The sequence below is a fragment of the Hyla sarda genome, chromosome 3, assembly GCF_029499605.1.
Source record: "Hyla sarda isolate aHylSar1 chromosome 3, aHylSar1.hap1, whole genome shotgun sequence".
NCBI lineage: Eukaryota > Metazoa > Chordata > Amphibia > Anura > Hylidae > Hyla > Hyla sarda.
Genome location: NC_079191.1, coordinates 281,404,910 through 281,428,520, shown reverse-complemented (window position 1 = coordinate 281,428,520; position 23,611 = coordinate 281,404,910). Strand labels below are relative to the sequence as shown.

General features: G+C 40.8%; 2 protein-coding genes across 7 annotated transcripts in view; both read right to left on the bottom strand.

Moving 5' to 3' along the window:
* SASH1 (SAM and SH3 domain containing 1) overlaps window positions 1-23,611 on the bottom strand; it is a 200,434-nt gene that overhangs the window by 38,738 nt on the left and 138,085 nt on the right. For 5 of the 6 annotated variants that reach the window (XM_056566754.1, XM_056566756.1, XM_056566755.1 and 2 more), the window contains 3 exons: window positions 22,797-23,608; window positions 12,799-12,870; window positions 10,551-10,694 (listed from right to left, as the gene is read on the bottom strand). In XM_056566754.1, coding sequence (XP_056422729.1) covers window positions 10,551-10,694; window positions 12,799-12,870; window positions 22,797-23,608 — 1,028 coding nt within the window. The remainder of the gene's footprint in view (window positions 1-10,550; window positions 10,695-12,798; window positions 12,871-22,796; window positions 23,609-23,611) is intronic. The other variant, XM_056566757.1, reaches the window with a different exon arrangement.
* Window positions 8,703-9,714, bottom strand: LOC130362381 (medium-chain specific acyl-CoA dehydrogenase, mitochondrial). Its single transcript, XM_056566760.1, has one exon. It carries the CDS (start codon window positions 9,680-9,682, stop codon window positions 8,861-8,863), a length of 822 nt encoding a protein of 273 aa, XP_056422735.1. The 5' UTR covers window positions 9,683-9,714; the 3' UTR covers window positions 8,703-8,860.

Here is a 23,611-nt window from a genome sequence, read left to right as displayed (position 1 = left end):
ATCATGGCATTCACAACACCACGTCTGAGGTATGACAGCCCACCTATATTTACACCACTGCTCTGCATCTACAGGATTTCCAATAAGTATTCCATTACCTCATTTTTTTTGCAGAAATTGTTAGTGACTGTTACATTCATCTAAATGGGGCTTGCAGAAATGTGATTGCCAAACAACCCCATTGAGATGAAGCAAACAGATATCCAGTCACAGAGATTTCTGCAACAATTCAGCCCTACGTGAATATCCATTCTAAGTGCTCTTTGTTTGTTATCAAGCAAGGAACACAACAGAATGGGTTAACTGAAGAAAATGTTCCAAAATCTAACATTTTATTGAGAAGTACACATGTATAGCATCAAAAGATACACTTAAAAGCATTCGAAACAGCTTGGAATAAATGTGCCTTCAACTGGCATCAGTGCAGCGCATTCAATCTGAATGTATCAAAATGACATATTAGTTGGATTAGTCAAGTAAAGCGCTGTCAGCTCAGTGTGGAGCGCGGCTCATTTGTCTCCTATCATGAATAAACTATGCCAATGGCATTTCAAAGTTTCTTTTTGTTCAGGTGTTCAGCAACTGATATGACTACAAGAGTCTTATGTAAGGTTATACACGTGGGGAGGAAAAAATCCAGGCCGGGAATATGTATTAAATGGGAAAACACTGGGGACCACTGAAATGGAAAAGGACTTAGGGGTTTTATCTAACAGTAAATTTAACTGTAGCGACCAGAATAAAAATTAAAATCATGGGGTGCATTAAAAGAGACATAGATGTCCACGACAAGGAAATAATTCTACCACTGAACAAATCACTAGTCAGACCACACATAGAATACTGTGTACAATACTGCGCAACCAGAGTAATACGGGGAATGGGAGGACTACAGTTACCAGAAAGATTACCAGAATTAGGGTTATTTAATTTAGAAAAAGAAGGCTTAGTGGAGACCTAATAACTATGTATAAATATATCAGGGGACAGTACAGAGATCTCTCCCATGATCTATTTATACCCAGGACTGGATCTATAACAAGGGGGCATCCACTACACCTAGAGTAAAGAAGGTTTCTACACCAGCACAGATGGGGGTTCTTTACAGTAAGAGCAGTGAGACTGTGGAATTCTCTGCCAGAGGAAGTGGTCATGGTGAAAAGTGTCTGGATGCATTTCTGTAGAGTATTAACATTACAGGTTACGGATACTAGATTTATAGGGACAGAACATTAATCCAGGGTTTTTTCTAATTGCCATATTTAGAGTGAGACAGGTATTTTTTTTTCCTAGTATGGGGCAACTGGCATCAGCCTCATAAGCAACACAGTAGGGATATAGGTTCAACTTGATCGAGGGGTGTTTTTCATTTTTACCTTAAGAACTATGCAGCCAAAACACATTGTGGTGGCGAAACCTCATGGTACCACCATAGCACACAGCGAGTACTAACAAAATTAACATGATTGGCAGTCGGATGCTTTCTCACCTTGCCCTGCAAACGTTCAGTGGGCAGCCATGTGTACAGTACTGTGTGCATTACATAATTATATTGTTAATAAGATTAAAAAAAAAAAAAAAAAAAAAGTGCAACCAATGACCATATTGTGTTGATCCAGAATGAATTAAAAAATATTAAGAGGAGTTAATGCTCGTGTACATAGATTTTGTGGTGTGCCATGCAGAAATCATTGCTCTCTATGGGAAAAGAGTAGCATGTGTTTGGTGGTGGCTGATTATTGATAATTTTAGATGGTATAGACCAAACAATGCAACAGTAATATAATAAACGATGAGAGCTGACAGTGAGATGTAAAGTAGTGAAACAGATTCTAACTCAGGAACACAAAGGTAGGTATAAAATGCAATAACAGTAGTAGTGAAAATAATAATGATAATGGCAGTGTAAAAGTAGTTGGATTTAGTCATTTTATATATGTTCAAACTATATGGCACTTTCTTATATAATATCATTTGTCTATTTTCTGGGTCTTCGTTTCCCATTGATAAGATACATTTTATATAAAGATATGTTGGCCCACGTGTTAGTACTGTGCCAGAGAAACCACAGCCTTAGTTTATCATTGATTTTCACACGTCAGAAGATAAAATAAAGGGAGTGTGGTTGGTTAGACATGAGACTTCTTTTTCTCTGATACAGCTTTGCTCTATAAAGGACCTGTGTATATGTTTTTACAAAATGTTCTCTTACAGTAGGAAAACTTTATCCCATAAGCCAAACCAGTCTACACCAAAAAGAAAACACAACCGTTTTTCTCCCTATACAGTAGGGTGCAGTTTGGGTTAAGAGATGCATTTCTTTAGCCAATTAGGAGAGTTTTCTTCCTTTTGAATGAGAGCTCATTTGCATACTTTTTCCCATGGAGCATTACCGGTCAAGAGGTCCCTGAACACCACTGTGTCTCTTCAATGAGAATCTGACCCACCCAAAACAAAGTCTCAGAAAAGAGGTATTATAGCAGTACAGTATAGCAAAGTATACCTTTGTTAGCCAACCATTTAGAGCACAAAGGCCTTTCCATTAGACACGTCTAAAAAATAAGAAATCTGCTTTAAATTTTTTTTTTTTTTTTTTTTTTTTTTTTAGTTATACATCTAAATTTAACCGATTGAAGGAGCCTCAATGACTGGAAATACAAAACTATTTTTTCTGGCTACCAATAAAGGTATGACTCTTCTAATACTTTTGCCTTTTTTATATACTAAAGTATTACATGCTGTACTGTTCTGAAATGTATGTATGTTTGTAATATAGCTATGAAAAGCTAGAGGGCAGCATTTGCCAGTATACAGAGACTCTATTATGGTATGTCCCTATAACCTTGCAGTTCCACATGATCTTGAAATGTGCTACAAAAAGGGATTTAAAAGCATCTGCTATTCTGTATTTAAACTGTTGCTGCTTTTTAATTCGCCATAGAACATTCTTTAACATGAGGGTGTTTACTCCTGGTTATTGAATTTGGAAACAATTAGTCAATTCTAGATCCTTAGCCTGGTATGTCAATTTTTAAAAATACTGGCTATGATCCTTTACAGAGCATTTTTATGCAAAAAGCCCAAAGACTGTCCTACCAGTCTGCCCTTTACACCCCTGACAATGCAAAACTACTGAGGGCAGAGAACCAGCATATGCTACCAGCAAATCTGTAATATAGGCGAGGCACACTTTTTAGCAAGTGAGAAGCTTTGTGTGATTATTTATTAGCATTTCTCTTTAAAATCCTTCGAGACTCAGCTTGTGGTCTTAAGATGATTCAATGTAGATGAGTTGGCCTTAGGAAAGTGATAGGATAGTAATGCACATGTTCATTACAGTGTCAGGCTATGTTTCTACACAGTATTTTTGCCAGTTTCATGAGCTGTAAATTGGTTTGTTTTACACACTTGTCTTAAAGGGGTACTCCGCTCCCCAGCGTCCGGAAGTTTCTTGTTCCAAACGCTGCGTGAGGGCTTCCGTGTTCAGGGCCGCCCCTTGTGACGTCACGCCCGCCCCCTCAACGAAAGTCTATGGGAAAGGGGCGCGACTGCTGTCGCGCCCCCTTCCCATAGACTTTCGTTGAGGGGGCGGGCGTGACGTCACGAGGGGGCGGGCGTGACGTCACGAGGGGGCGGGCATGAACACGGAAGCTTTCACGCAGCGTTCGGAACAAGAAACTTTTGGACGCTGGGGGGCGGAGCTTTCGAAGTAGGGCAGCAGAGTACCCCTTTAATTTTCACTCCAAAAAACAGATAGCATTTGCTTTTTAATTTATGAATGGCAATGCTAGGACAATGCTAGAACAATGCTAGGAGCCCTATAATCTGGTGGAGGAGAGTCCATGTCATGTTGGACATCCTCCAAAAGAAAAAAAAAGAAAAAATGTAATTGTTAACACAATGTTGTTGCGGCAGCAGTATACACTAAATTCCCGGCAACTCCATAGCCTGTTGCTAAAGCAAAGACTAACAACATTGTAGTTACACTTAATAAGACATAAAGCTTGAAAGTGCACCTGGGAACCCATTATTCAAACAGGGTCAAGGGTCCTAACTTATTGATACCTCTATGACATGACAGGAGGTTTACAAATGTGGATGTATGGTTTCATATATTAAATGAAATATGATTTATCAGCCCAGGCCACCTTTCTCACTGCTCCATGGTTACATAGTTACATAGTTAGTACGGTCGAAAAAAGACATATGTCCATCAAGTTCAACCAGGGAATTAAGGGGTAGGGGTGTGGCGCGATATTGGGGAAGGGATGGGATTTTATATTTCTTCATAAGCATTAATGTTATTTTGTTCCATAAATGTATCTAATCCTGTTTTAAAGCTGTTAATTGTTCCTACTGTGACCAGTTCCTGAGGTAGACCGTTCCATAAATTCACAGTCCTCACGGTAAAGAAGGCGTGTCGCCCCTTGAGACTAAACTTTTTCTTCTCCAGACGGAGGGAGTGTCCCCTCGTCCTTTGGGGGGGTTTAACCTGGAACAGTTTTTCTCCATATTTTTTGTATGGGCCACATTAATATACTTATATACGTTTATCATATCCCCCCTTAAACGTCTCTTCTCAAGACTAAACAATTGTAACTCCTTTAATCGCTCCTCATAGCTAAGATGTTCCATGCCCCATATTAGTTTAGTCGCGCGTCTCTGCACCCTTTCCAACTCCGCAGTGTTCCTTTTATGGACAGGTGCCCAAAACTGAACAGCATATTCCAGGTGAGGCCGTACCAATGCTTTATAAAGGGGGAGTATTATGTCCCTGTCCCTTGAGTCCATGCCTCTTTTTATACATAACAATATCCTGCCGGCTTTGGAAGCAGCAGCCTGACATTGCATGCTATTCTGTAGTCTGTGATCTACAAGTACACCCAGATCCTTCTCTACCAGTGACTCTGCCAGTTTAATCCCCCCTAAGACATACGATGCATGCAGGTTATTAGTACCCAGATGCATAACTTTACATTTATCCACATTGAACCTCATTTGCCAAGTGGATGCCCAGACACTTAGTCTATCCAAGTCATCCTGTAACTTATGCACATCCTCTATAGACTGTACCGTGCTACAAAGCTTGGTGTCATCTGCAAAGATAGAAACAGAGCTGTTAATACCATCCTCTATATCATTGATAAATAAATTAAACAACAGCGGGCCCAGTACTGAACCTTGGGGTACACCACTAATTACCGGGGACCAATCAGAGTACGAATCATTGACCACCACTCTCTGGGTACGATCCATGAGCCAGTGTTCAATCCAGTTACAAAGTAAAGTTTCCAAGCCCAAGGACCTTAACTTACCTGTCAGACGTCTGTGAGGGACAGTATCAAATGCTTTGGCAAAATCCAGAAACACTATATCCACAGCCATTCCTCTGTCAAGGCTTCTACTCACCTCTTCATAAAAGCAAATTAGATTGGTTTGACAACTTCTATCCTTAGTAAACCCATGCTGGCTATCACTTATAATACTATTATCCCCTATGTATTCCTGTATGTAATCCCTTATAAGTCCTTCAAACAATTTACCCACAATGCACGTTAAACTTACCGGTCTATAGTTTCCTGGGGAAGACCTAGAGCCCTTCTTGAAGATTGGCACCACATTCGCCTTGCGCCAGTCCCTTGGCACAATACCAGACACCATAGAATCTCTAAATATCATGAACAGGGGTACAGATATTACTGAACTTACCTCTCTAAGAACTCTTGGGTGTAGTCCATCCGGCCCTGGGGATTTGCTTACATTTATATCACTTAACTTACCTTGTACCATCTCTACATTAAGCCAGTTCAGTACATTACATGATGTGTTACCAGCACTGACCTGGCCAATGTCAGCTCCTTTTTCCCTAGTATATACAGAACTAAAGAACCCATTCAGTAGCTCCGCCTTCTCTTGATCGCCTGTGACAACCTCCCCATTATCATTATTAAGGGGTCCTACATGCTCTGTCCTTTTTTTTTTTGCATTTATATATCTAAAAAAATATTTAGGATTAGTTTTGCTTTCTTTGGCCACCTGTCTCTCATTTTGAATTTTTGCTGTTTTTATTACATTTTTACAGATTTTATTAAGCTCTTTGTACTGTTTAAATGTTATCGCTGACCCATCAGATTTGTATTTTTTGAAGGCAATTTTTTTGTTGTTTATTGCTCTTTTAACATCATGTGTCAGCCATGTAGGATTTAATTTTAATCGTTTATATTTGTTCCCCTTTGGTATATATTTAGCTGTATAGTTATTTAGAGTTGATTTAAAGATGTCCCATTTACCTTCTGTATCAGTATTTGAGAACACTTCCCCCCAGTCTATGTCCTGTAGTGCAGCCCTCAGCCCAGGGAAGTTTGCCTTTTTAAAGTTATATGTTTTTGCCTTCCCCGACTGTCTTTGTTTTCTACATTTTAAGTCAAAAGTAACTATATTGTGGTCGCTATTACCAAGGTTTTCCCGCACAGTTACATTACCAATCAGCTCTGCGTTGTTGGAAATGATCAGATCCAACAAGGCATCACTTCTTGTTGGGTCCTCCACAAACTGGCCCATAAAATTATCCTGCAATAAATTTAGGAATTGTCGCCCCTTTGTAGTTTTAGCCAACCCCGGACCCCAATCTATATCTGGATAGTTAAAATCTCCCATTATTACCACTGTACCTGCCCGGGTGGCCCTCTCTATTTGTTTATGAAGCCGAACATCTATCTCTTCAGTGATATTAGGGGGTCTGTAGATTACCCCGAATATTATTTTTTCAGTATTTCCCTCCTTTTGTAATTCTACCCACAGTGATTCCACCTCCTCAAAATCATCACACACTATGGCATCGTTCACACTGACTTTCATACCACTTCTTACATACAGACAGACTCCACCACCTTTTCTGTTCATTCTGTTCTTGCGAAACAATGTAAACCCCTGCAGATTGACAGCCCAGTCATGCGAGGAGTCCAGCCATGTCTCAGTGACCCCAACTATATCAATATGTTCCTCCAGTATCAAGGCCTCAAGCTCCCCCATTTTATTTGCTAGGCTTCTGGCATTTGTGAACATACACTTTACATTTCCATCCTTTATGTTATTGGGGTTAATGGGATTCAAGGGTGTAAGTTTTATTTTCCTATGAAGCCTATTCCTATTAACTATTCTAACCCCTCCCTCCGGTCCACCCCCAGGTACATTTATAATTCCCACCTCTCTATCTACACTATCTTCCCCCTCTTTGCTGTAGGTTCCCTCCCCCCAAGTCCCTAGTTTAAACACTCCTCCACCCTTCTAGCCATCTTCTCCCCAAGCAAAGCTGCACCCTCCCCATTGAGGTGCAGCCCGTCCCTACGGTAGAGCCGGTAACCGACAGCGAAGTCAGCCCAGTTCTCCATGAACCCAAACCCTTCCTTCCTACACCAGCTTCTGAGCCACTTGTTTACCTCCCTGATCTCCCGCTGCCTCTCTGGTGTGGCTCGTGGTACTGGTAGTATTTCAGAAAATACTACCTTGGAGGTCCTTGCCTTAAGCTTGCGGCCTAAGTCCCTGAAATCATTTTTAAGGACACTCCACCTACCTCTTACTTTGTCATTGGTGCCAATATGTACCATGACTGCTGGGTCCTCTCCAGCCCCGCCCAGCAACCTGTCAACCCGATCCGCGATGTGCCGAACTCGTGCGCCAGGCAGACAACACACTGTTCGGCGATCCCGGTCTTTGTGACAGATTGCCCTGTCTGTCCCCCTAATAATTGAGTCCCCCACCACTAGTACCTGTCTGGCCTGCCCTGTACTCCTCCCTCCCTCCTTACTGGAGCAGACACCCCCCTGGCGGTCAGAGGCGGTATCCTGCTGCAGTTCTGCTAGCTCTGTAATGGCATCCCCCTCATCTGCCAAGCGGGCAAACTTGTTGGGGTGTGCCAGTTCAGGACTAGCCTCCCTGACACTTTTTCCCCTACCCCTCTTTCTAACTGTAACCCAGCTAACTGCCTGACTGTCCTGCAACTCTGTCCCACTGTCCTCCCCCACCTCTATTCCCGAGAGTGCCTGCTCAGTGAGCACGAGACTCCTCTCCATGTTGTTAATGCTTCTCATTGTTGCCAGTCGCCCCTCTAGATCCAGGATCTGGGCTTCCAAACGGACAACTAGCACACATCTCGCACAACAATATGCACCCTCAAACTGTTGTTCAAGGATTGCATACATTGAACAGGATGTACATTGGACTGCATTTTCCAACATGGAGGCCATCTAGTTATGGGGATTTCACAAATGTATAGGAAAAAACAGACAGTCAAAATGACACTTAAAATTTTTTGTAGACCTTGTGGGTTCAGAAATGAACACTCACAGCGATCTCAACCTCCTGCTTTCAAACTCCTGTTTTTGTAACTCCTCTTTCACGCCCCCTCTTACACAGCAACACTCAGAAGAGCAAGCTCTCAATAAGAGTCCCAAGCTAAGATTTATACACCTGTGCCCAATCTACTCCTCCTCCCCCTAGAGGTGGAACAGAGAAAAAAAAAAAAAAAAAATGAAAAAGGGTGTTTAAACTCTAACAGTTATCCCACTATGTGCAAAAGAGAAAAACTTACCCAAAATATGAATGTAGACTATAGGCAGTCGCACCCACTCCACAGATTCACTCCGCACAACAGATAATCACAGTTTTTGTAACTCCTCTTTCACGCCCCCTCTTACACAGCAACACTCAGAAGAGCAAGCTGGACGCAATCAAGAAGCCGCCAATCTGCAGCCAGTCCTACAGTGCAGTGATACAAAGTAACGAAACTCCTGCAGCGCAGACGCCAAACTTGTCATTAAGGCCGAGGGTGAAGGAAGACGTTCGGTCCTGAGTGAATACTTCAATCCTTGTACTTGCCGAAATGTTCCCGAGAAATGATGAGTCTCTGGATCTGGGCTGTACCTTCATAGATCTGGTAGATTTTTGCATCCCTCATGAGCTTCTCCACAGGATAATCACTGTTAAATCCGTTTCCTCCAAATATCTGAACAGCGTCTGAAGCCACCTGATTGGCGATATCTCCGGCGTATGCCTTGGCAATGGAGGCGTAGTAGGTGTTCCTTCTGCCCGAGTCCACCTCCCAGGCTGCCCTTTGATACGCCAAGCGGGACAGCTCCACTTTCATCGCCATCTCGGCCAATAAGAAGGACACTGCTTGATGCTCAGCCAGGACTTTTCCGAAGGTTTTCCTCTCCAGAGAATACTTTGTGGCTTCATCCAGCGCCCTCTGAGCTAATCCCACAGCTCCGGCTGCCACCGGTGGCCGGGTCTTATCAAACGCCCCCATGGCAATTTTAAAACCGGCTCCTTCTCCAATTAGGACGTTTTCAGCAGGAACACGGACGTCTTCAAACACGATCCCCCTGGTGTCCGAGCACCGCTGACCCATGTTCATCTCCTTTCTCCCAATTTGTACTCCAGGACTATCTGCCTCTACAATAAACCCAGTAAAAGCTTTTCCAGTTGGAGCCTTAGGGTCGGGATTTGTGCGAGCCAATAGGAAGTACCAGTTGGCTTTGCCTCCGTTGGTGATCCACATCTTCTGTCCGTTGATGATGTACTCGTTGCCCTTCTTCTCTGCTCTCGTCCTCAGACCGGCCACATCCGATCCAGCTCCGGGTTCAGTTACACAGTATGCACACATGAGCGGCTCCTCGGTCATTCTTCCCAGGTACTTCTTCTGCTGGGCCTCATTGCCTGGTTGAGGTGCTTTTAAGCAACTTTAAGTGCTTCTGGTGGTGGACAGGGGTCAACATGGGCTGACTATAGCTATACAGCAAGCTGTGATACGTAGCGTGTACTGACCTTACGATCAAAGTTTCAAATTTTTTTTTTTAGCAATTTGTAGTACAGTAGTTCCTTTATGCACATAACCTTGTCATTTCACCAAATTGTACCTCCATGGACCACTTTTGGTAAGTACGAACTGCCAAATTCAGTGCACCACATAACAGGGGCCATTGTAACAAGACAGACAATTTAAAAAAACAGTATAAAAAAAAAATACCACCTGTTAAGGCAGAACTGGTGCTCCAGTCTGCTGTAGCCATTGGTTACTTATCCTGCAGTGTGTACAGAATACCAACAGCAGAGCTGGGATAGTATGCCATCAGGGTAAGTAATCAGGATCATTGTTTTGGACAGCAGTGCTGGCACTGGAGTAGGTGAGGTAAGTATGCTGTAGTTTGTTATTTTAACCCCTATCAGGTTGTAATGTTTTTTAACTAAATCGAAGAAACCCCAGCCTCAATGCCCCACTGCCAGTTACATGAGTTGGATCTGGATGAAAAGCGGTTAAAATGAAATAAGTAAATTCTCGCTTTAGCACTGTACTGGAGAAGGAGCGATGAGAAGCTGGAGGCAGTACACAGTAATGTATCAGTCATTATGACATACAGACGCTGTACGTGGAAGCCTGGTTTCTCTAAGACACAGCTGGGCTCCAGAATTCAAAGCATTGTTTCTGTTTTCTAAAGAAGCTTACATTCAATAAACTATTTGCAGGAAAGGAATGTAAATTTCCTACTGACCTGCTCTGACACAGAACTTGTGTATTTCTTGGACATCCTCTTCCTCATGGTTTCCTTGACAGACCTGACTTTTTTACCAAGTGAAATCCTTGGTGTGGGGGGGGATTTGATGACTTCTTTGTATATAAACTCTCCATCTTTCTCCTGTAAGAGTAAATCAGGTCAAACTCAGATTCTCAGAAGGCCTCATGTAGACAGCAAGCATTTGTGGAAGATACATACAGAAACATAATCTAGGTTTTAAGAGTATTCCAGAAAATCTTGTTATGGGGGGGATTGAACATCTTTGTGGAAATACATAACACTAATATTAAACAGCTCATAGACTGGTTGGGACCTAAAGGTGTATTGCAGTATTTTTTCTTCAGCCTTTGAGCCAATGATGCAAAGTTATAATACTGTGTAATATGCTTTTACTATTTCAGTGCACAGGACCCACACCCGGAAGTGTTGTAGTACAAGTCATTTTATTTCACTGTTGTCTTTGACCTTTCCCAGCTATCATGTGGTCAGAGACCATATATCATAAGTCACATGTCTCCAGGGGGGCACATGGCTATGCTGAAGTGGGTGGGTGTATAGCAGGGTAGAAGGAATTTGACCAGTGCAGGAGATAGAATAAAAAAAGAATGATGAGTGGAGTAAGAAGCTTTTTTTTTTTTGCACTGATGACTCCCAGTGATATAGCTCCTACTCTGACATCAAGACATGCACTACTATAAAGCACTAGAGTCTTTCTGCTATCCCCCTTATGTCCTCTATCTGGAACTGAATCTTTCAAAAACAGGACTTAAAGTCTTTCTACTGATCTAACAAAACCTTTTATATTCGAATACTTCCAGCGTACAGTACCACCATAACTTCTAGGTAGTATGCCTATTGTCTTGGGGCTTTGTTTGACGCAGATCTGTCCTACACTCCATATTATCAATTACTTGCATGCTTCTGCAATCTGCACTACAAAAGCTTTGCCTTCAGAATATAACCTTTTCTTACTGTGGACACAACTCTCTGAATCTTTCTTGTCAAGATTACTATAACTCATTTGTAATAGGTCTTCCCCTCTCCAAACCCTCCCTTACATTCTCTCATCTTTCCCACCAGCCTCCACACCGATGCCCATTCCCTTTACCAGTCACTGCACTGGTTGCCCATCCTCTACAGAATATAACAAACATATCACGGTCACCCAAAAAATTTCTCCATAGTGCTGCAGTTTCCTATATTTTATGCATCATCTCCATTTACCAGCCTACCTGGGCACTCAAATTAAGACTAACATCCTCCATAAACCAAACCTCTTTCTCCCGTCCTCAAAAAACTCCACCAGTTTTGCACCAGTTTTCTGGAATGAACCACACTAGACAGATTCATTTCCAACATCCACATTTTCTTTGTGTTCCCTTTCCAGGCAGGTCTTTTACACTTCTTAATCCACCTCTTCAGTTTACTACCCTCTCAACATTGCTCCGCAGGACCTTTATGCAACAGTATACTTCATATTCCATGTACTTCACATCTGTACATACAGACACTGGATGGATGACTGGCTCATGCAGCCTCATGAAAAGATTTGTTTTTTATGCACACATAAAACTGTGGCAATTGGAAACGAATCTGACTGTCAGGTAGAGCGAGTCCTAGAGAACATTTACATTATTTCCAGAGAATATTTAGTATCTCGCAATTCTTTCCAAAAGGTGAATGCACTATTGTACAGAACAAGAACTTTTACCACCCCATTCCTCACAGCTCTTATATGCACAACTTTCACTACCAATGTTTGAAGTACTAGATATTTTTTACTCTGCCTACATTTGAATGCACATGTAGCCCATGAATTGTAAAGGATAGCGGAATATGTTAGTCCTTTCTTATATAGATAAAAATAATAAACATAATAATAACAATAATAAAAAAAGATTAGTTACTCTTTAAGTGAGATCTGTACTGCTGTGGAACTGCAGGATGAATTTCCATTTTAGTATTATCAAATTTCTAATATCTAATACATTTTATCTAACCAGTGTGGTCAAGCAATTATAAGCAGGGCAAAGAGAGTCCTAAAAGGTATACTAAAAAGAACATTTACAAGTAGTAGTAATCGTTCTTTGCAATTAACATTAATAATATCACAAAAATAAACATAATATTTATAGAACACTATAAGTATCTTATACTAATATTCCTATAAAATCTATCACATAAGACATATCAGATTTTAAATAAAAGCTTATAAAGAACTCACCAGAGAATCCGTGTTATTTCCAACATGTAGTAAGCGATTGTTTAAGTCAAACCCACCAAAGCTGCAGGTCCTCTGTGAATAAACGAAAACAGGAAGAGAAAAATGGAAAAAACAGAGATAAATAAGAATACACTTAATCACAGATACAAAGTCAATTGTGCACAAAACAGATGCAGCAATGGAAACCAGGAAATTAAAATGTTGAAGTATTTGATGTTACACCACAGTGATTCATGCCCACAAATGGTATTTGTGTATATCACAAGCTTTTAAATGAGTTTTTTCTCCGGGACTTTTGGTTTAAATGCTGAGAAACCACTTTCCATATATTGATGGTTAGAGATGTCATTATTTGTAAACTTCAAAGCCTGCATGCCCATCTCTCAATAAAATCAAGATTTTCTAAAGGATGTGCTAATGTATGCTAACCATATGGCCCATTGTTCACTAACACACACTGCCAGAAAGTTCTTCCCCACTTCTTTTAACGGCTTAGAGTATGTTGAATTTGCACAAAATCCCAAAAAGAGCTGCATTATACACACACACATATATATATACTCTTGATCTAGACTTTACACAAAAATAAATAATAATCACACCAGCCACTAAGAAAAAAAAGGTCAAACAAGATAGTTATAAAGGTTGGCTTACCCATGCTCCATAAACAAAAATTAAAGAGAACTTGTCACGTTTCATGCTGCTTAAACCACAGGCAGCATGGAACAGACGCAGGCAGAAGAATGCCAGAATGCCGAGACAATATAATTTACTCTGAAACACTCAGAGAAACCATAATTTAAAAAACTCACACCCACTACCCACCCTCTAGCCTTAAAGGGGTATTCCCGTAAAAAACTTTTTTTTTTTTTTTTTTTTAAATCAACTGGTTTTTAAATCAGAAAGTTAAACAGATTTGTAAATTACTTCTATTAAAAAATCTTAATCTTTCCAGTACTTTTTAGGGTCTGTATGCTACAAAGGAAATGGTTTTCTTTTTGGAACACAGAGCTCTCTGCTGACATCATGACCACAGTGCTCTCTGCTGACATCTCTGTCCATTTTAGGAACTGTCCAGAGCAGCATATGTTTGCTATGGGGATTTTCTCTTACTCTGGAAAGTTCTTAAAATGGACAGAGATGTCAGCAGAGAGCACTGTGGTCATGATGTCAGCAGAGAGCTCGATGTTCCAAAAAGAAAACCATTTCCTCTGTAGTATTCAGCAGCTAATGAGTACTGGAAGGATTGAGATTTTTTTATTGAAGTAATTTACAAATCTGTTTAATTTTCTGGCACCAGTTGATTAAATTTTTTTATTTATTTATATATATATATATATATATATATATGTTTTACACAGGAGTACCCCTTTAAGTGCCATTTCTCTATTTTCATGCTGCCCATGGTTTAGGCAGCATGAATCAGGTGATGGGTTCAAATGGCAATCAAGAAAAATATCTCAACTCACAGAAAAAAATATAGCTATAAAGGAGGTATAGCTATAAATACAGAATATTTCCCATAGCGATTTATCAAATGAGAGATGCCAAAAGCAGGCCACAAGAATATTTGTGAGAAGAATTTGATGACATCCCCTGAAAAGTTAATTTCTTAATGCTAGACCACTGATAATCTCCCTTGATCTGGGGCTCCATGCAAGATCTCACCCCGTGGTGTGAGATCCAAAATGGGGGGGGGGTAACCTAGTGAATGATCTGCAGAGAGCTGGGACCAGAATAACAAAGGCTACCATCAGTAACACACTACGCCACCATCAAGCAGTGCCAGATGTGTCCCCTGCTTAAGCCAGTACATGTCCGGACCAGCCTGAAGTTTGCTAGAGAGCATTTGGATGATCCAGAAGAGTATTGGGAGAATGTCATATGGTCAGATGAAACCAAAGTAGAACTTTTTGGTAAAAAGTCAACTCCTCGTGTTTGGAGGAGAAAGAATGCTGAGTTGCATCCAAAGAACACCAAACCTACTGTGAAGCATGGGGGTGGAAACATCATGCTTTGGGGCTGTTTTTTCTGCTAAATGACCAGGACGGCTGATCTGTGTAAAGGAAAGAATGAATGGGGCCATCTATCATGAAATTTTGAGTGAAAACCTCCTTCCATCAGCAAGGGCATTGAAGATGAAACGTGACTGGGCAACGAAGGAGTGGCTTCGTAAGAAGAATTTTAGGGTCCTGGAGTGGCCTAGCCAATCTCCAGATCTCAACCCAATAGAAAACCTTTGGAAGGAGTTGAAAGTCCTTGTTGCCCTGCGATTGCTCCAAAACATCACTGCTCTAGAGGAGATCTGCATGGAGGAATGGGCCAAAATAGCAGCAACAGTATGTGAAAACCTTGTGAAGGTTTACAGAAAACGTTTGACCTCTGTCGTTGCCAACAAAGGGTATATAACAAAGTATTGAGATAAAATTTTGTTACTGACCAAATACACTGCTCCAAAAAATAAAGGGAACACTTAAACAACACAATGGAACTCCAAGTCAATTACACTTCTGTGAAATAACACTGTCCACTCAGGAAGCAACACTGATTGACAATCAATTTCACGTGCTGTTGTGCAAATGGAACAGACAACAGGTGAAAATTATAGGCAATTAGCAAGACACCCCCACTAAAGGAGTGATTCTGCAGGTCACCACTTCTCAGTTCCTATGCTTACTGGCTGATGTTTTGTCACTTTTGAATGCTAGCGGTGCTTTCATTCTAGTGGTAGCATGTGGCTCAAGTAGTGCAGCTCATCCAGGATGGCACATCAATGCGAGCTGTGGCAAGAAGGCTTACTGTGTCTGTCAGCGTAGTGTCCAGAGCATGGAGGCGCTACCTGGAGACAGGCCAGTACATCAGGAGACATGGAGGAGGCCAAAAACCCAGCAGCAGGACCGCTACTTCTGCCTTTGTGCAAGGAGGAGCACTGCCAGAGCCCTGCAAAATGACCTCCAGCAGGCCACAAATGTGCATGTGTCCACTCAAATGGTCAGAAACAGACTTCATGAGGGTGGTATGAGGGCCCGACATCCACAGGTGGGGATTGTGCTTACAGCCTAACACCGTGCAGGACATTTGGCATTTGCCAGAGAACACCAAGATTGGCTAATTCACCACTGGCACCCTGTGCTCTTCATAGATGAAAGCAGGTTCACACTGAGCACATGTGACAGACGTGACAGAGTCTCGAGAAGTCGCGGAGAATGTTCTGCTGTCTGCAACATCCTCCAGCATAACCGGTTTGGAGGTGGGTCAGTAATGGTGTGGGGTGGCATTTCTTTGGGGGACCGCACAGCCCTCCATGTGCTTGCCAGAGGTAGCCCGATTGCCATTAGGTACCGACATAACATCCTCAGACCCCTTGTGAGACCATATGCTGGTGCGGTTGGCCCTGGGTTCCTCCTAATGCAAGACCATGCTAGACCTCATGTGGCTTGAGTGTGTCAGCAGTTCCTGTAAGAGGAAGGCATTGATGCTATGGACTGACCCGCCTTTTCCCCAGACCTGAATCCGATTGAGCAAATCTCTCGCTCCATCCACCAATGCCTCATTGCACCACAGACTGTCCAGGAGTTGGCCACATCATCAGGAGCATGCCCAGGTGTTGTAGGGAGGTCATACGGGCACGTGGAGGCCATACAAACTACTGAGCCTCATTTTGACTTGTTTTAACCTCTTAAGGACTCAGGGCGTACCTGTACGCCCTGAGCTCGGTCTCGGAATTTAAAACGGGGTCACGCCGTGATCCTGCATCACACCGGGTCGGTCCCGGCTGCTATTCATAGCGCGCGGCACCAATCGTTGTGCCGCGCGCTATTAACCCTTCAGACGCGGCGATCAAAGTTGACCGCCGCATCTGAAAGTGAAAGTAAACGCTTCCCGGCAGCTCAGTCGGGCTGATCGGGACATTGCGAAAATCGCGATGTTCCGATCAGCTAGGACGCAAGCGGAGGTCTCCTTACCTGTCTCCGCGACATCCGATCGAGGATTAATTGCTCCAAGCCTGAGCTACAGGCTTGAGCAATCGAGCCCCTATCTCACTGATCCATGCAAAGCTATGGCTTTCCAGGGATCAGCATTAGAGATCAGTGTGTGCAGTGCTATAGGTCCCTATGTGAGCTATAGCATTGGAAAAAACAAAAGTGAAAAAAAAAGTTAAAGGTCATTTAACCCCTTCCCTAATAAAAGTTTGAATCACCCCCTTTTTCCCATAAAAAAAACTGTGAATAAAAATAAATATATGTGGTATCGCCGCGTACGGAAATGTCCGAACTATAAAAATATATCATTAATTAAATCACACGGTCAATGGCGTACGCGCAAAAAAATTCCAAAGTCCAAAACAGCGTATTTTTTTGGTCACTTTTTATATCATGAAAAAAATGTATAAAAAGCGATCAAAAAGTCCGATCAATACAAAAATGGTACCAATACAAACTTTAGAACACGGAGCAAAAAATTAGTCCGCATACCGGCCCGTATGCGGAAAAATTAAAAAAGTTATAAGGGTTAGAAGATGAGAATTTTTAACATATAAATTTTCCTGCATGTAGTTATGATTTTTTTCCAAAGTACGACAATATCCAAACTATATAAGTAGGGAAGCCCCCAAAAGTTACAAAATGACATTTTGTCTTCAATTTTGTCGCACAATGAATTTTATTTTCGTTTCGCTGTGGATTTTTGGGTAAAATAACTAATGTCACTGCAAAGTAGAATTGGTGCCGCAAAAAATAAGCCATCATATGGAATTTTATGTGCAAAATTGAAAGCATTATGATTTTTAGAAGGTGAAAAACAAATGAAAATGCAAAAATGGAAAAACGCAGAGTCCTTAAGGGGTTAAGGACATTACATCAGAGTTGGATCAGCCTTTAGTGTGGTTTTCCACTTTGATTTTGAGTGTGACTCCATATCCAGACCTCCATGGGTTGATAAATTTGATTTCCATTGATAATTCCTGTGTGATTTTGTTGTCAGCACATTCAACTATGTAAAGATGAAAGTATTTTATACGATTAGTTCATTCATTCAGATCTAGGATGTGTTATTTTAGTGTTCCCTTTATTTTTTTGAGCAGTGTACTTATTTTTCACCATAATTTACAAATAAATTCTTTAAAAATCAGACAATGTGATTTTATGGATTTTTTTTCTCATTATGTCTCTCATAGTTGAGGTATACCTATGATGAAAATTACAGGCCTCTCTCATCTTTGTAAGTGGGAGAACTTGCACAATTGGTGACTGACTAAATACTTTTTTTGTCCCACTGTAAATTTAGCTAGTTTTATGGCCAAACTTCAATGTATGGGCTTTGAAAAAGGTACATTTGCCAAGGAAAACCTTGGGTTAAAGGGGTAGTCCAGTGGTTTCAGATCGAGGGGGTCAAACCACTGGGGCCCCCCGCGATCTTCTGTACGGTGCCCCGGCTCGCTGGCCAGATAGCGCGTGTTGACCACAACAAGAAGCGGCGGCCGACACGCCCCCTCAATAAAACTCTATGGCAGAGCCGGAGATTGCCGAAGGCCGTGCTCCGGCTCTGCCATAGAGTTAGGATAGGGGATACGTTTTTCACCACTGGATATCTGCTTTAAGATCTTAAAGACATGGCTGTAGTGCAGTTGGGTGTTTTTCCCATAGAAATCTATGAGACCATAAATACTGTACAGTATCATGCCTCTTTCATGTATGGCATTTTATGTGGCTAGATTACCACTACTGGAAAAGTTATTTCTAGGGAAGAATACATTGTTGTAAGGTACAGTTCCACCACTGTCGTTCCTAAAATCAACATTAACAAAATGATCATAGAAGTAGATTTTTTTCCTTGTTTTTTAAGGATTTCAAAATTTTAATAGAAATTTGTTTCTAGGAAAAAAATACCCACATGAACCATAGCTATTTCTGCTACTCTAAAGTTTTATTTATTAAGGCTGACCCTACCATAAAAGTAGATTTTTTTTTCATAACTAGAACTTTTCTTTTTTTACATATATTAGTTATTGAGATGTTTTGGGAACCCAGTAAGTATCTTATTCTCCATGTCGGCACAACAGCATTCTTGAGATAAGTGACTAAAGCATGTCGATATGGGTTCCCATCCAACCAGAACAACAGATCATGTACAGAAAGCAATTTTTTTTAAACAATTTGGCTACTCCAGTGCTAGACATAATACAAGAGGTATGCGTGGATTGTAATTCAGATGACTCATTTTACTCTGTATTCCCATATAAAATCATTGTTCATAAAATAAATGTATAACATACTGAATGCTTTCCCTACAGATAGATCTTACCCATAGCTATCTTTGTTAATGCACTCTAAATCCCTTTATACAATTGTAAGCATATAAGACTAATTTCCAAGTTATGTTGTGAACATAATCTACGGTTAGATTATGTTCACAACATTTTTGTGGCACATGTTCACATATACAGTGAGAAATGTCCTCAAAGTACAGGTCAGGGGTATTTTTGTCATATGTTTGGGCAGAATATGTTGCCATGTTCAATGTATAAAAGTGTGGTCAGCTAGGTTTTACAGTGCAAGAGGAACATAAAAAATATAAAATAAATAAGACACTGCACAATATACAATGGGTCAATGGGTGACATATGCAACTATATGACATACAGCTACATATGCTATATGTTACGACTAAGTGTGATGTGAAAAGCAGTAAATGAGGTGTAAAGTTGGGTCTGAATTCTTTCCAAGCCTCCTTGTCCCTTCTGTGTGCCAAGTTAAGTGCCAATTCTGCCTTAAACTGATGTAATAAGTAATAAGACAAACTGGTTGTAAGAGAAATGCTGCCCTATTAAAAAATATTGTGTTGTTAGGCAGCATATCTACTAGCAACCTTACAGTATTTGGAAAGTTTTAAGACACTTTCCCTTTTTTAACATTATATAAACATATAATAAAAATAATAATAATAATAAAGTCGCCCCCCCATGTTTCTTCATTTAGTATACCATGAGTTAAAAACAGGATTTTAGAAAATGTTGCACATTAATTAAAAAGGAAAGACCATAACTTTGCATGGACAGAAATATATTCAGACCCTTTGCTACAATACTTGAAATTTAGCTCCCATTTCTCTTGATCATCTTTGAGATGTTTCTATATCACTGTGGTAAATTCAGGTGATTGGACAGGATTAGGAAAGACACATCCCTGTCTATATATATATATGATCTCAGAGCTGACAATGTATAACAGACCAACAACTAAGCCATGATCAGGGGGGACTGGTCAGATTTGTGAGAAAGCTGAATTGAATAAAGAACAAAGATGTTCTAAAAGAAAACCTCATCCACAGTGCTCTAAACCTCAGACTAGGCCCAAGGTTTAAACTTCCACAATTCTGTGACTTGAACCTAGCCGAACATCTCTGGAAAGATGCCTTGTGGCATCATACCCAAGAAGACTGGAGGCTGTAATTGCTGGCAAAGGTGATTCAAGGGTATATATATATATATATATATATATATATATACACACACACACACGAGGATAACCGCAGCACACTGCTAGCACTAAGCTATATGGGAAATATATGACATGATTTACTTTGCAAAACTGCTTTGGTGGAGGAAAAAGATTATATATAAATATATATAGTGTCACACACACTGAGAACTCTATTCTTCCTAAATCACATGGCCCTTTCAATTCTTGCCTTTTCCTGTACACCATGTGTCATTTGAATGTAGCTATTTGCACAGGAAATGGACAAATTAGCTGGCCTTTTGTCCATGTGCGCAGAAAAACAAGACCCTTCAGCCTTCCATACAACACTAGAGACATTTCTGTAAAAAGAAAACACACAAGGCAGCTGGAGGAAACAGACTTTTACAGGTTTTAAAAAAACAAAGGTCTGGAAGCACACTAGGGAGATAAACAGATTTGGGCAGCTACTTCATATGGGGGGAACTTGGCTGGAAGTTGGGCTTGTATACCTGCATCATATGGATCCCAAGCAATACAAAAGTGTATTGTAGACTACATTTAAGATCTATATGTTTATATCTTTATGTTTTTTTTTTTTTTACAAGGAAGCTTATAAAATGAAATTTGCTGAAATGGGATTGTCCCTCACTGCACCGGTATCAGGGTGTTCTGTCCACAGCCGCTGTCACTGGCTTCCTCAAAACTGCAGGACGTAGTGTTTACAGCTGGGAAAACTGAGTGTCTTGCTCACCAATCACTGGCTGAGACGAGAGACCGCTGCCACCAGTGATTAGCTGAGAGGCGCTGTGATGTCATGTCTACAGCTCTGGATGGCTTCATGAAGAAGGCTGGCAGCAAAGACTGGTAGGAAACTAGGTGTCCTGATATCAGAGGCTACAAGGGAGCGGAGAAAGTTGAGTTAAAGTTTACATTATTTTCTTAGACAGGCTGGGACATTACTGTAAAAAAAATTGTTTCTACAATGGTCAACCCTGTTAAATGAATCTCATAACAAAATACGGGTGAAAAATACCACTACAATGCTACCTTCACAGCCTCTCTGTCCCTTTTCCCAACATAGACATGAGACAAAAGCCATTCATGCAGTATGAACATGAACTTTTACTGCATTGTCCCTTGATGTAAGAGAACATACATCAAGGGTAAATTTAGGAAGGCAAGATAAAACTGCTCAGACTAGAAGGAAAACTATTACAGTATGTAATAAAAGTATCTGTTAGGGCTTGTTTACATCACAATTTGCCTGTAATTAATATATGTCAGCATCTTGTCAAAATGGGATGCCAATGTATATGTGTACGTACGGACACGAGTCCCACACACTTTAATCTTTGTCAGTGACTATTTTGGGAATTTTCCACATGTATATGTTTAGTAAGCAGCAAATTACCAAAATGTATGGGCCAAAGTTGATGGGGCCTTGCCAGATCAAATACACATATATAAAGTAATCCCATTTTGATATGATGCCAAAATTATACATGACACTGAATCATAGTGTGAGCAAGTCCTTATTTTCCATTACACTGATACTTGAGCTTAGTGTAGTTTGTAGAACAATAACATGAAATCGTAAATGCATATCCAGAGAAAATAGGAATAGAATCCAGTGCTGGCTTCTCTTGCAAGTGAAGCAGGCAATGAAATGATCGGAGAAGATGGTGGGCTCATGCAATTAAAATCTAGAATCTTTGTAAAATAATAGGTATATGACATGAACACAACCATATGCATGCTGTGTAGCCTGAAATCATAATGGCACAAGGGATGACCACTTCCACAGAATATGAACTTTCTACTTGTCCCAAAGGCTGCAGTCGGTGATGTATTTCATTCTACTAATTGAGCTGAATTCCTCCTTACTTCCTATGAGCTGGTTGTATAAAAAGAAAAATTCTAAGACATTGTAAAAATTATCTTTATTGTGTTAAGTAGAGTCTAATGGAGTATTTGAAGCTGTAATATGCTAAATGGCATAGCAATTACAAGTAGGAGTATGTCGGAGCCAAGCAGTAAAATCAAATCTTTATAGAAATAGTGGAGTCACTGTCATGCAGTAGAGCTAAATGCGCACGCCTTGAGGCATCTTTCCCTGAGATGGGATTTGTCAAGCTTGTTTATTGTCTAACCAGTAGAGAAGTTGTGTAATTATACATCGCTATAACCAATATGTGAGAACACAAACAACTCTTGATGGATTTATCTAGAATACAGATATCTAGTTTATACTACATTTACTTCATGCCCAGTAAGGCAATGTTTTATCTTCTCTAGAGGGACATTATGTGAAAAACAAAAACGTCTTTGCAGGGGACACTATCCATGCTCAAGAAATGTTCACAGCTCATTAATGGAAATAAATATTGGAGGGTGATCTTTCTTTTGGCATCTATCTCATGTGGAAAAATGTGCACATCTAAAGTGAAGCTCATATGTGGGAAGGGTTATGTAAAGTCATCACTGACTGCAGCTCAGTAGGAGGTGGAAAGCAAACACCAAGGCGACGTTTAGACTCACAGACTTTTGATGGATTCTTAAGAGAACCCGTTTAGTACAGCGGTCCACAGTGGCAGCCCATTTTCTTTCCGCCTCTTCCTCTTCTTCTAGTAGACACCGCTTCTCAGCCTTGCTAAGGGTTCTGTCACTGACAGGTCGAACAAGGTGAGTTAAGTTCAAATGACTGTATAAACTCCTCTCAACGACATAGGTTATGTTGAACTCGCTGACCGTGCGGCCCCTTGGCCTTCTGTTTGCGAAGACACTGCTGCCTCCTTTAGTCCGCTGGCGGAATATTTGCTGGTCACAGACTGGAGAAGATGTTGCTTTCCTAGCTGGTCGCTGGCTGAGAAAAGCTCTAGCGCACGAGTAATTAGAATCAAGCTTCTTCAATCTTATCTGCTTCCTGATATTTTGCACCTCCTCCAGAGAAACCAAAAGGTGATGTTTGTGCCTGTTTCTATCATAAAAGCAAACACTTTCTGTACTTACCCCATGGCTTAAGGAGCCAAGGCTTTTCCTTAATTCTCGTTCTGTCATAGAACGGGAAACCTTTTGGGATTTTTCATCTTCGGGATATGAAAAAAAAGTTCCAATTTTCTTGGGTGGCTTGATAAGACCCCGACCTTCTGTTTTGCTCAGTGTCTTTACTAGTTTTCTATTAACATTCATTGTGTCAAAGCTTCCAGATGAAGGAGACACAGAAAGTGGACAATCTTCTTGATGTATTTTCTCTAGTGATTTATCTCTACACTGTGGTTTCTTATGGACCCCCGAATAAAGTGCTGATTTATCATCAACAACAGGAGTGCTGTGAACTGCATCTTCTAGACCTG

Bases quoted from the DNA above. Each gene is read 5' to 3' on its own strand.
- LOC130362381 (XM_056566760.1), bottom strand. From the start codon at position 9,682: ATGACCGAGGAGCCGCTCATGTGTGCATACTGTGTAACTGAACCCGGA.